The sequence below is a fragment of the Crocuta crocuta genome, unplaced genomic scaffold (assembly GCF_008692635.1).
Source record: "Crocuta crocuta isolate KB4526 unplaced genomic scaffold, BGI_CrCroc_1.0 scaffold11, whole genome shotgun sequence".
Lineage (NCBI taxonomy): Eukaryota > Metazoa > Chordata > Mammalia > Carnivora > Hyaenidae > Crocuta > Crocuta crocuta.
This window is the reverse complement of record NW_027528624.1, coordinates 5,321,028-5,334,786: the sequence shown is the minus strand read 5'-3', so window position 1 is coordinate 5,334,786 and position 13,759 is coordinate 5,321,028. Positions and strand designations below refer to the sequence as shown.

The following is a 13,759-nucleotide window of genomic DNA, read 5'->3' as shown; positions in this document are numbered from 1 at the left end:
GAGAGCAGCCAGCCGCAGGGCAGCGGGGAAGCCCCGGCCCGGCCAGCAAGGCCCTCCCCGCGGGCCGCGAGGGGCGGGGCTGCGGGACGTACCATCTTACACTGTGGAGGGGGGAGAAGCACGGCCTTTCTTTTGGCCACACGAACAAAAGCGAGCAGGTGGTCACTGCGGTGCCTCCGGCCTCGTGAAGAAGGATTCTCATGTCCCTCTTTGTCGCGTCCCCTGGGCTCAGGTCGCGGGCTGGCGCTGACAGTGCAGACCCCGGGCTGCGCGCCCCCTCCCGCTGTGGGAGCGGCGGGCGCGGGGGGCGGAGCCCGCGGAGGGCGGCGGTGTCCTTGCGGCGCCGCCCGGGACGCGGGTCAGTGTACGCCGGGCGGTCGGCGTGTTGACTGGATCTCTGGGCGGCGGACTAGCGGCTGCACTCACCATGTTGTCCCGAGCGGCCCTCGGGTGAGGCGCTCGGGCCGCGCGGCGCGNCAAGCGATAGAAAGGCCCAGGTGCGCCGGGACGTCCACAGCTCCGTCTGCGTAGACCCGTGAGCGAGCGAATCGTGTGTGTGTGCGTTTGCTCTTTTTGCAGCTCGAGCAGGACGCTGGTGTCAGCACTGGGGGCTCTGGGTTCCAGGCAGAAGCACAGCCTCCCCGACCTGCCGTACGATTATGGCGCCCTGGAGCCTCACATCAACGCGCAGATCATGCAGCTGCACCACAGCAAGCACCACGCGACCTACGTGAACAACCTGAACACCCTCGAGGAGCGGTACCGAGAGGCGCTGGAGAAGGGTGGGTGCCAGGCCGCCCGGGGGTGAGACCCTGCGCGGGGGGGAAACGTGACGGCGACGCGGGGCCCCTCCACGCGCTCTCGAGCCGCCACGGCTCAGACTTCACAAGGAAAGTGCCCCTTTTGTAGGAAGCTGCAATAGGCTTGTGGTTATTTACTGATGTTTTAGAATTCAGTGTAACGAGATAAAATGGACGCCACACTTTACTTTTTAAAGAGCTCAGTCCACAAAACCGGTAGCGTGTGGACTCTGCGTCTGGGGCTGCGGCTGTGTACGAGAATACCGTGTTTTCGCGTCTGTACCACATAGTATTGCACTTCTCAGTTCATCGATCAGTGGCTTGCACGAGGAAATAATTGTATGTATTGCTTCATGAGCGACACAGTTTGAAAGGTATTTTTTTCTGAAACACGTTTTTGTTGGCGTTCAGCCCTCTGAAATGTGTTGGGTAAATTTCAGACAGTGACCTCTTGTTGAATGGGGGCATCTAGTGGGAGAAGGTAGTATTTCAGCTGGGCTGTGGATGAAGTAATTGGCTAAACAAAAACAAGAGGAAGTTGCCACATTCTGGAAGATTTCTGATGGGAACCTGGAGTGTGGGGAAAAAGTTTGGTGATTTGTTCGGGAAAAGGTTCGGGGTTTTAGAAAATAACAGATTCGGGAAAGATGTGGTAATGATGACAAGGTGGGGAATATCCCAGTTGTGAAATTGTTTCCTGCATGACAACATCTGACGACTTGAACCTTTCTCTTCAGTATTTTAAAAACAACTTTGAATCTCAATCCTTTTCTTGTGCAATCACACCTTTACTTGTATAACAGAAGCTACTGAAAAAAAAAAAGCTTTACATCATGTTGTGCTATGTTGTCTCTAAGTTACTAAGTACCTGCAGAGCTTTTTAAAGACTATTGAAGGGCTAAATTTTGATGTTTGAAAATTTGGGGCAGGAGTATAAGTGAAATAACATTGATTTCATTACGAGTAAGTAAATAAGTATTTTTCAAACAGAAGTGTTTAACTTTTATTGTATTTTACAGGAAAAAAATTGAATTGAAACCAAGGAACATGTTGAACTTAAGAAAAGTATTCTTTTTTTTTAAATTTTTTTTTTTAACATTTAGTCATTTTTTTGAGAGACCAAGAGAGACAGAGCATGTGCGGGGGACGGGCAGAGAGAGGGAGACACAGAATCTGAAATAAGCTCCAGGCTTTGAGTTGTCAGCACAGAGCCTGATGCCGGACTTGAACCCACAACTGTGAGATCATGACCTGAGCTGAAGTCGGCCACTTACCCGACTGAGCATTTTTAAAGTATTTTTAAAAGCAGATATTAAAGCCCCCCAAATTTCTATTATCATCATTATTATTTTTTAATGTAAGCTCTAAGCCCAATGTGGGGCTCGACTCACAGCCCTGAGATCAGGAGTCGCATGTTCTACGGACTGAGCCAGCCAGGCACCTCCCAAATTTCTATTAAATTTATTAAAATGATTAAGTAAGCTTTAAGAGATTGAAATTATTAAGTTAGTTTTTAATAAGCACGTTTCTTTCCCATTAGAAAAATTTAGTTACTGTTGATTTATTAAAAAACAATATAGGGGATCCTGGGTGGCTCAATCGGTTGAGCATCTGACTCTTGATTTTGGTTTGGGTCATGATCCCAGGGTTGGGGAATCAAGCCCTGTGTCAGGCTCCATGCATGGAGCCTTCTTGGGATTCTTTCTCTCCCTGCCCTTCTCCCTCGTTTGCACTCTTTTCTCTAAAACTAAAACTATATGTATATGTACACACAAGTGTATATATGTATGCATATGTATGTATATATGTATGCATGTATATAAATGTATATAAAGCTTACATATATGTATATATACACATGTATACGTGTGTGTACATATATATTACGTGTGTGTGTGTGTATAACCTACATTTATTTTTAGGGTGACTTTCCTAGAATAATTACTAAGACACTGATCTGTAAGAAAATTATTTTGTACACATAACAACAAGAAGAAGTTGGCATCTTAAAACAACTCTCCAAAATTATCTGTATATTCTGGTATCACTCGGCCATCTCCTCCTCTGAGGTATGCCCAAAGAGCAGATTAGAGAACCTTTTCTATTATGTAAACTCCCTAAGCACAGAATTCTCCAAGGTTCTGTGTGTCTTCCACTTGGCCTCTTTTAATATCTTGTGAATAAAAAGCACTCAGGACTTCTTGAACAAGGAAATTCCCGTTTTTCCTTAGTCTTAGTTTCTTAAGGGCCTAGAAAAGAATATTTTATTTTGCTTACTTGTTTAACAAGGTAGAAGAAATCTTCAAATACTACTTTTTTTAAAAAAAAGTACAGGTAGGAGAGAATGAATTTTTCTTCCGTAAGAACTACATTTAATATATTCAATGATCTAGTCAATCAACAAACCAAGTGCCTGGTATGTAGGAGGCAGTATATTGGCCCCTGGGACCCAGTGGTGCAAAGAAGTCCTTGTTATTATTGGAGCTTTTGTTCTGGTGGGGAGACCAATGAATGAGTAAATATGTAGTATGCCAGGGGTCTTAAGTCCTATCAAGAAAAACAGGTTGGGGAAGTGCCCATTTTATATGTGGTTTGAGAAGGCTTCCCTGATGAGGATGACATTTCAGTGGAGGCCTGAAGGAGAAATGTGGGAGCGAGCCACAAGGCTATCTTCAGGAAGAGTGTTCCAGGACCGGCAGCATCCCTAAACTGGGAGCTCCCGTTGTAATCGCAGGGAGACCAGCGTGGCCAGAGCCGGGCCAGCGGGGAGATGCAAAGAATCAGATGACCTGCCCTTCTGAGGCCAGTCGTAGGGACTTGGGGTTCACTGAGTGAGAGCAGCAGCCTTGGGACGGGTTCGACTTGATATTGCACTCAGTTTGGGGTGTGGAGGAGCCCTCTGGCCACTGTGTTGGGAACAGAGTGGGGGTCACATGCGGACGTGGGAGACGGGGCGGGGTGGTGGTCTGCACCACAGGTTAGCAAGAGGGGATCAGATCATGGATCTCTTTTAAAGGGAGAGCTGGCCTTGTCGGGGAGTATGTTGGTGGGCTGGGCGTGGTGTGTGAGAGGAAAGGAGTAAGAGAGTTACCAGCAATGTCCCGTGAAGACAGCTGGCACTTGCTGCCATGAGCAAGGCCATTGGAGAGTTAAGTTTGGGATTGAAAATCTGGAGTTCAGCTTTGAATGTGCTGAATTTCTTGTTAATGTAACATTGAACTCTTTCCCTGTGAATAGTTGTCTGTCTAGAAAATGAGAGCTGAGAAAGTACCATTAAAAAGAAAACTTCTATTTACTTGTTTATTTTAAGAAAGCTCTCCCTCCAATGTGGGGCTCAGACTCACAACCAAGACCAAGAGTTGCGTCTCTATCGACTGAGCCAGCCAGGCGCCCCTGAAAATTTACTGTTTAGTCTTTCTGTGAAAGCACACTTTTAAGCATTCTACTGTTTTCTATTGTTCTCTTCATTATTGCTGAACTATGTTTTATTTTTTATTTTTTAAAATATTTTTTATTTATTTCTAGGAGAGAGAGAGACAGCGTGAGCAAGGGAGGGTCAGAGAGAGAGGGAGTCACAGACTGAAACAGGCTCCAGGCTCTGAGCTGGCAGTCAGCACAGAGCCCGATGTGGGGCTCGAACCCACAAACCGCGAGATCATGACCTAAGCGAAAGTCAGACACTTAACCGACTAAGCCACTCAGGCACCCCTGCTGAACTATTTTTTAAATAATTTTTTTAATTTTAGAGAATCAGAGTAAGTGAGAGAGTGGCAGAGAGAGAGAGAGAGAGAGGGAGAGAGAATCTCAAGCAGGCACCACACTGAGCATGGGACACGGGGCTCGATCCCATGACCCTGGGATCAAGACTCAGATGCTCAATTGACTGAGCCATCCAGGCGCCTCTGAAATCTTTTCTATCCAAGAAAACTTGGAGTTCTTTGAAGCTCTGGAAAGGATTTTCTACTAGCTTTGCCCCTAATGCCGGACCTCTCATTAGTTGTTCACATTATTAATTGAACTTGAAAATCCACCAGAACAAATAATTTTTAACAAAATCTTTTTTTTTTTTGGTAGAATCTTGAAATTGTGGAATTTTGGGACCTATAGGTATGTTAGAGATAAACAAGTACATTTATCTGATGTTTTACAACGAAAGCAAATGGTGCTTAGAACGTTTGAAAAGTAAGAATTGTAAAGAATATGTTTGTATCTTTACATTTCAGGTGACATTACAACCCAGGTAGCTCTTCAGGCTGGGCTGAAGTTCAATGGTGGAGGCCATATCAATCATTCCATCTTCTGGACGAACCTGAGCCCTAAGGGTGGTGGTGAGCCCAAAGGTTGGTGGACATTGGTGCAGTCTTCGCTACATTTCGTGCATGACAGGAATGGCTGTTGCTTTCCTTATGTTAATTCCCTCTGAGGTGTCACAGTGGCACATTTTTCATAGCAAGGAGCACAACAAAGTTGTGACTTTCAAAAGGACATATGTAGGAACGGAGAATACGTTCAGGGAGATATTATGTCTTCAGATTTTACACACACACACACACACACGCACAGTGTCAGATATGGTGTCAGCTTTTGGTTGAAGTGTACTATACTTTACATTAGAACAAGACCAGGAAACAGTTTTTAGGAGAGGTGAGTGCCCTGGGTGGGGTAAGACCCTTAATCATTCTATACTTCCTTCCTTCATCTCTAAGATACAGGGATAGTAATAGAGCCATTTTGAAAATTAAATAAGTTATCAGATGTAAAATACTTCGAATAGTGCCTCTTGCTATTATTTTACTACTCTTCCCAGCTGATAAAGAGTCAGTTGTCCCAAGAAATTGGGTTTTCCAGGACACCTGCACGTAGTGAGGGGGGTACAGAGCCAGTGGTCTTGCTCGCTCTGGTTGGTTTACTTGACTTCCCATGTCGTATGGAGGCCCAGACGACTTTAATTAGCTTCCTCATCCCAGGAAAGGTAGGGCGCGTAAGTAGAGCTCTCCCTGTCCCTGGGCTTCTGGTGTGCACCTTTGGTTTCTGCGGGTTTGTTTGTTTTTAATTGGTTTATGGTAAGCATCTCGTGTATTTGCAATAAGCAGTCTCGTTTGGAAGTGAAGATGCATGGGGAAGTAAGCTTGGGAAACTGGACATTTTTTTTTTTTCTTTCTGCGTTCCGTCTGGAGGTGGTGATGTAATACTGTTGACATGTGGTGAGTTAGCGGCATGTCAGATATGCCCATACTCCCCCAGTGGGTCTTGGTACTCTTGGACCACCACTTTGGGTGGTCTGTACCACTTTATTCTGTCATTTGTGCTTATAATAGATTATTTTTTATTTTTAAAAAATTTTTTAAGTAGGCTCCAATGTGGGGCTTGAACTCACGATCCTGAGATCAGGACCTGAGCCGAGATCAAGAGTCAGACACTTAAATGACTGAGCCACCCGGGGAATGCTGATAATTACTTTTAAATCAGTGGAAGAAGAGAAGTGATATTTTTAGCCTATTTGATTTAGTTGATGTTCTCCATCTAGAATTATATTCTGCGTTGCCACAGAATGAAAGGGCTGTAGCTCTTACAGTGTACCCTGAGTTCAATAATAAAGACTAAATTACTCTTCTTAAAATTATGTAATTGTGATAGGAAAGACCTAGGCTGCTGTGGGGAAGAACCAAATAACAGCCATAAAATGTCATGATTCCCAAACCGAGACAGAGTAGGTAGGGTAGAAGTCAAAGTAAAGTTTTCTGTGGAAGGGGAAAAAAAAAGCTAATGAAAAAAATGACTCCTTTTCTGATGGAAATAGCACAGCGAAGGAAGAACTTGCTCTGACATGGTTCGGTAACAAACACACGAATTGCAATTGTGAGATCTTACGATGCTAGTGGCAGGGTACGGGTGAGCGCGAACTAGGCTCACCGGGTTATGCTACGTCTTCCCTGTGAGCTTGTCCTGTTGTACCTGGTGCTACACGACAAGAATGTTTTAATATATGTAATAGAATTTTTTATTGTACTTGTTGCAGGCTGTTCATATGTGGGTATTTTTGGATGTTTTTTTTTTAAATAGGGGAATTGCTGGAAGCCATCAAACGTGATTTTGGTTCCTTCGACAAATTTAAGGAGAAGTTGACCGCTGTGTCCGTTGGCGTTCAAGGCTCAGGTTGGGGTTGGCTTGGTTTCAATAAGGAACAGGGACGCTTGCAGATTGCTGCTTGTTTTAACCAGGATCCCCTAGAAGGAACAACAGGTTGGCTTTTAAAATTATTTCATATTCGTTAGTGGGAGATGGTTCACTGTAAAGCATTTACCTTGAAATAGGAACACGAGCAGTGGTTAAACCTACCGTGAGCATGTACTAAGTAGAGTACATCTTAACAGATGAGACCCAGAGCTTTGGGTAAGCAGAGAGGCTCTAAAAGTCCTGCTGTTTTGTCACATTAGCACATGTAATTTTACAGATACATTAACAAAAAATGTTTTCAACATAAACTCGGCTTCATTGGACAGAATTCATGTCAGCTTGCATAATTGCAGGCACTGAAATTAGATAGACACCACCAAGGAGGAAAAGACCTATAAGCTGAGTATGACTTCAGACCTGGGGCTCAGCCCATCTGGGCATCCGTGGTCAAACAAAAGTCTGGGACTAGAGCTCAGGTGTCCAGACTTCTCCCTTTTGGGGGATTTGGTACAGGACAATATTTGGCTTAGAAGCTCCAGGCTGGGTTCACCCATTCCTTTTTCATGTTGAGCCAGATTGAATTAGAATGTCTTTGGGAGATAGCCCTAAGACATTGATCTTCAGATGTAATGAAGCTACAGTAGTGTCTTTTTCTTTTTTTTTTTCTAATTTTTTTAAATGTTTGTATATTTTTGAGAGAGAGAGAGAGATAAGAGTGTGAGCAGGGGAAGGGCAGAGAGAGAGAGGGAGACACAAAATACAAAGTAGGCTCCAGGCTCTGAGCTGTCAGCACAGAGCCCGATGCGGGGCTTGAACCCATGAACCATGAGATCATGACCTGAGCTGAAGTTGGAGGCTTAACCGACTGAGCCCCCCCAAGCGCCCCAGGACCTACAGTGATTTTAACATCAACCAGTGGTAGTTCTCAGCCATGTTTCTTTATATTTTTTAAAAGATATTTATTTATTTAGGTTTATTTATTTTGATAGAGAAAGAGAGGGAGGGACAGAGAGAGAGGGAGGCTCCCAAGCAGGCTCCAGACCTAGCACAGAGCCCGATGCTGGGCTCCCATCTCATGACCATGAGATCATGACCTGAGCTAAAACCAAGAGTCTGACACTTAACTACCTGAAGTACCCAGGAGCCCTTCAGCTACATTTTCTTTTCTTCTTCTTCTGTTTTTTAATATTTTATTTATTTCTGAGAGAGAGAGAGAGAGAGACAGCGTGAGCAGGGGAGGGTCAGATAGAGAGGGAGACACAGAATCTGAAACAGGCTCCAGGCTTTGAGCTGTCAGCACAGAGCCCGACGTGGGGGCTCGAACCCATGAACCGTGAGATCATGACCTGAGCCGAAGTCGGACGCTTAACTGAGCCACCCAGGTGCCCCTACGTTTACTACCTCTACACACGTCTGCAGACTTGCTTACTTGACTCACTTCACTGGGTATATTCAGATTTAGCCAGAATCTGAATGGCTCTTTTGGGAAAGAGATGTCACAGAATTTGTCAAACCAACACAAGACTTGTGAGCACCGACTGCTCTGGAGAGTTGGGTCTATCTTAGAAGGCTCCTGGCAGAAAAGGCTGTGATTTCTAGGTAAATCCTGGCTACACCTGCTCCCCTTCCAGTTGAAGAAAGCCCTCTGAATGAAAATAAGTGGAGGTCATGGCAATTCATGTAGGGGAGTAATCATTTATAAACTTTGTCACCTTACTCATAATAAATGATGAGTGACCTACCTCACCACTGATCAAGACCTACTGGTTGATCATTGTTTTCCTTGAGGAGAGCGGTCATTCAGTTGGAGAGTTTTTGAAAATGAATGTTGTATAAGTACAAGTAATTCTTTGCATACACTAATTTCTGAAAACAGTGTGTCTTTTGCTTTAGTCCTATTCAGGTTTCCCATTCTAAGTGTCTCATAAATGCTTTGTATTCTCTAAGACTAACATTGTTAGCCTTGGGAGCAGAATGGTTCTCATAAAACTCCCCTGACTGCTTGGGACCTTTGGAAGGTGCTCAGCCACCCCCACAAACACGGCGTCCTTACTGATACCCCCAAGAATTGGCTCACGGATAGATTTGTTGGTATTTTAAGCATAGCTGTTAAAATACTGTACTTACTTTTCCCAAGTCTTTAAACAATTTTTTTGCTATTTATCACATTTTCTTCCAAAGAGTGAAGTTTAGGGGCGCCTGGGTGGCTCAGTGGACTAATAAGCATCCGACTTCAGCTCAGGTCATGATCTCACAGTTCGTGAGTTCAAGACCCACGTGGGGCTCGCTGCTGTCAGTACAGGGCCCACTTTGCATCCCTTGTCTACCTTTCTGTCTGCCACTACCCCTCCCTCTCTCTCAAAAATGAACAAACATTAAAAGAATTTTTTCAGAGTAAAGCTTAATATTTTTTATAGGGTGTTTATTCTTTGTAAAAACTGAAAAATGGATGGGAATTTTGTAAAGGGTATAGGATCATCGAGAAGATGCAATAATATTTCAGGCTGAAATTCACAGTTTTTGCTTTTTTTCCCCCTCTTCTTTCCAATAGGTCTTATTCCATTGCTGGGGATTGATGTGTGGGAGCATGCTTATTACCTTCAGTATAAAAATGTCAGACCGGATTATCTAAAAGCTATTTGGAATGTAATCAACTGGGAGAACGTAACTGAGAGATACATGGCTTGCAAAAAGTAAAACATTATCATTATACTGAGCAGAATAAGCTTTTTACGACTATTTTTTGTAGAAGTGCAGAGTACCATAGTATACTAATAAGCTGCTCTGTGATAGCATTTCTTAATGTAGCTTGTTCAAGTATTTGATAAACATGACTTAATGCTATGAATCTCTTGTTTTCAAATTTTATTATTGGGCAACTGAAAATAATAAGTGCTTTGTATGATTTAGTCTTGATTGAACACTTTCTTCAAGAGCTGAAATAGCTAGGAGGTTAGAGTTGTCATCATGAAACCATCACGAATATCTCAGCCCTGTCTTCTTAGGGCCTCTTGTGTGGCAGTGGTAGAAAACCTGGTCCTTTGCCCCAGTTGTTTAACTATAAAAGGTTAAATTTATTTCCCAAGGGAAATGCTCAGTTTTTCTATTGAAAACTGCTCTTTTTGTAAGTAATCTGCCTACTTGTACTTCTGGTAGCTATCACCCATTGGCCTTTATTAATCTTCGGTCACATGTTACACAGGGTTAACACCATTTTGTCTTTAAAAAATATGTAACTTGATTGCTAACTGAGAATTGCTTTATTATGGAAAGGAAATAGTCGTGTGTTTGAATTTTTCTGTTGGGAGACATAGACTTTTGTGTAAACTTTGTCATCAAACAAATCTGTGTTATGTACATTCGGGCCTTGTTGATAGCATGGATGTTGGGAATGGGGCCACAGATCATTCTGGCTGGGCACTTGTCCCCCCCACTTCCAGTCCTGCTTATGAGCATCATCCCTCGGGGGGAGCCAGCCTGAATCAGGTGCTGCCTTCCCAGAGAGGCGAAGGGGTTGGTTTCTGGATGTGGTCAGTGGCATGTCCCCATCTAGGAACATTTCTTTTCAAAGACTTGTTTTTGAGTTATTCTGTTATTTTTGGTCTTTTCTTTTAAAACATGTGCAGTCACTGTAGAAACTGTACATTGTTTAGTCCTTTGAGTAAAGGCAGATGAAACCCATAATCCAGTGACCCAGCGCGTCAAATGAGTCCTGTGTAGCTTTTGCAGATGGGACTGTTTAAATGTAGCAGGGATCCTTTCTGTAATTGGGCTTAACATTGTCACCCATTCCATGTTTCATTTTTCTCTTTATTTTTACCGGCTGTGTAATTTATCAATTGGATGCTTCCTAATTTATTTTACATTTCTGATACTGAATTTTTCATTGATTTCTAATTGTTACTTACTTAAATAATGTAGCAAGCAACCCGCATAGGTTTTGCCTTCTATTGGAATATTTTTTCTATGTAGGTTTTTTTTCTTAAGCCTATTCAGTAATAGAATGTTTTCCTAAGTTGATTATTTCTTCCCCCAAATTTATTCTATTATTATTTTTTTTTTTTTTGGCACAGAAAAATGGAGTAACTTAGCAGTTTCAATATTGAAGACTGAAGTTTAAAACAAATTTTAATTTAAGGCACTTTTCTTTTAGAATTCAAGTAGAAAGTACTTAGGCTTTCTGAATTGTCAACAGTGTCGATGAGACCAGTGATAGCTCTGTGTGTGTTTGTGGATTGAAAACACTTTGAAGACTAGGATTGCCACCCTTTCTATACCACAGCACAGTGACTTTCATAGAGCACAGGTGGCAGTCATGTGATTACTGCTTACGTGTATACATATATACACACGCATACCTGCATAGATACATATACATGTATTATGCACACACATATATATAAACAAGGCAGTGAACTCTGTTTAAATGGACCATCTAGAAAAACAGAACCTTTTTGAAAGATGGGCTTTCAAACACAGGTAGTCTGTCAGATCATGGTTTATATTGAACTAACAAAGATATGCAGAGATTACTGATTCATACAGTGCTTTTTGACTTTTATTAAGCCTTAAGATTTCAAAAAAGTTCAATGTTGAAATTTCTATGGGGCTCTATTTTTGCTTTGGTTTTACGTTGAGGGAACAAGGGAAGGCCCACTGTTCTTCCCCAAGGTTTTCGTTTCTCCTCCCCATCAGATAGATTTTAAGAGATGAAAATAAATTACAGATAAAGATTTTAGTCATCCAGTGGAAAATGAGACTTAAGATTTTGTTTAGCCCTGTTTTTCATAGTAGAAAATAAATTAAAAAGGTAAAAGCAGCTGCTTCTGAAATAAACCAAGTGGTGTTCATCCAGGAGGGATTTTTGTGGCCGAATCAGCAGTGCCTACTCTGGTCTTAAATGTGCGTCAGACCCCATAGTGATTAGTGCTGGAGGAAAGCAGGACACAAGGCGAATATCGCCCGAGGTAGGATCTGCTGCTTGAACTGTTGTGTAACAGTTTTATTGCACACCTCAAATTCGTGATCTTAAAATGTGATTTGAGTTTCCGGTGAATACCTTTAAAAAAGTACCACCAAAACCATAAAATTAAGATTGATGGGTATTGTGAGTGTCCTCTCTAAAACTAGGTCTAAATACAAATTTTTGTTTCCTGGTTTGATTTCAGGGGAGCTACTGTTTGGGAAATTTACTGTTAGGTAAATGTTTTGTAAATTACTGTTTCTCATTTTCAGTCATACATAATGCTTTCGGCAAGCTAATGTCCTGTCTTCTTAGGTACGCATCAGGCCTGGCTCACATTAAAAATCCTGTAACATCCTGGATAGTTTTCATTTAATTAATCAATAGAGAAACACTTATTTTCCTATTGTAAGTGTGAAGCTTTTTGATTGTTAATAAAAGAATCTACCAACCATCAGAAGACATCTGCATTATGCGTGTGTGTCAAAACATTAATAATGCTGTGATGCTTTGTTATTTTTACTGCTTTTCTGTGGGTAAGGGATACCAACTACTGATAGGTAGTTGAAATTTTACTCTTAAAATTCAGAAGGCATATGAAATCTCTCCAAGCATATCTGTAGTAACACCTAATAATATAATAGCATAGTATTTTATTTTTATTTCATTTATTTTAGAGCACAAGTGGTGGAGAGGGACAGAAGGGGGAAGAAAGAGAGAAAATGTTAAGCAGGCTCCGTGCTCGGTGTGGAGCTTGACATGGAGTTTGATCCCATGACCCTGGAATCATGACCTGAGCCAAAATCAAGAGTCAGATGCTCAACCAGGCGCCCCAATAGCATAGTATTTTCTATACTAAATTATAAAGTTGTAACATCTTTGAGCACTAACCAGATGTAGAATATTGCCTTAACTACATACAGCACATCTTGTGATAATAGACTGTTTACTTCCATTTTTCCATGAATTCTGGGCTGGTGATCTTTTATCCACTCTGGCATTGGGCAGTATGAGCTTACCTCACGCATCTTCCCTGGACTGTCCGAATGATAATCTTGGAAAGGGAAGTGAGGTGCACCCGTGTTGGGTAAAGTCCCCACTCTTCTGTGTGCTTATTAATAGTAATGGGTGCTATTCTCCAGATTCTTCTGGAACATTAAAAAGAATAAGACATCTCAGACTGTGAAAGGGAAAGAGAATGTGTGGTTTCGAGTCCCATCGTCGCGCTCAGTGCTCACCTTAACAGCAGTAATTCCGGGTTTGTCTCGGCCCCCACTGCCACATGAGCTCTAGGAAGGCCTGGGACGGAAGGTTCTTGTTCCATTCTTGTTCATGTCTTTGTTACTGAGCACACAGTTCTAGGCCCGTATTCAAATATCTTTTTTAAATGGTGTGGTATAATACAGTCCTCATAAATACATGTATTTGCAAGACTCAGTTCAGCTCCCCAAGTTACCTATCAAAACCCACGAGGAGGTTTGAAGGCAGAGCTGCTGTGACCATGAAGGCCTTGTGCGTGCTTGTCTCCCCGCCACTTGCCTTCGCCGCGGCCCAAGGAGAATAGAGAATCAGGCCCCGGCAGGCCTGGGTCCCAGTCCTGGTGCTTGCACTCAGCACCTGTGTGATACTGGTCAGCCTGCCTGCTTCAGGTCCTGTCCCTCTGAAGCATCTTAGGTGCCAACTCCAGCATTTGAAGGATTTATCTGTGTACTGACCATTTGGCTATATTCAGTTGTCGTGGTTATTGGTGAAATAGAATTTAAAAAATAAGACTTTGTGTTTTAGAGCAGTTTTAGATTAACAGCAAAACTAAGCAGAC

At 42.6% G+C, this 13,759-nt stretch overlaps 1 protein-coding gene across 1 annotated transcript; it reads left to right on the top strand.

The window, feature by feature from the left end:
* The first annotated feature begins 348 nt into the window (after nucleotides 1–348).
* Nucleotides 349–12,400, top strand: SOD2 (superoxide dismutase 2). Its single transcript, XM_077755138.1, has 5 exons — nucleotides 349–450; nucleotides 580–782; nucleotides 5,024–5,140; nucleotides 6,864–7,043; nucleotides 9,529–12,400. The coding sequence occupies exons 1-5, from the start codon at nucleotides 428–430 to the stop codon at nucleotides 9,672–9,674; spliced, it is 669 nt and encodes a 222-aa protein (XP_077611264.1). The 5' UTR covers nucleotides 349–427; the 3' UTR covers nucleotides 9,675–12,400.
* Nucleotides 12,401–13,759: the final 1,359 nt, after the last annotated feature.

What these genes read in the sequence shown, in the direction of transcription:
- SOD2 (XM_077755138.1), top strand. Translation starts at nt 428, where the DNA reads ATGTTGTCCCGAGCGGCCCTCGG. An exon ending in GGGTGGTGGTGAGCCCAAAG is followed by an intron (nt 5,141 to 6,863) that starts GTTGGTGGACAT and finishes TTTTTTAAATAG; the next exon opens with GGGAATTGCTGGAAGCCATC. An exon ending in TCCCCTAGAAGGAACAACAG is followed by an intron (nt 7,044 to 9,528) that starts GTTGGCTTTTAA and finishes TCTTTCCAATAG; the next exon opens with GTCTTATTCCATTGCTGGGG.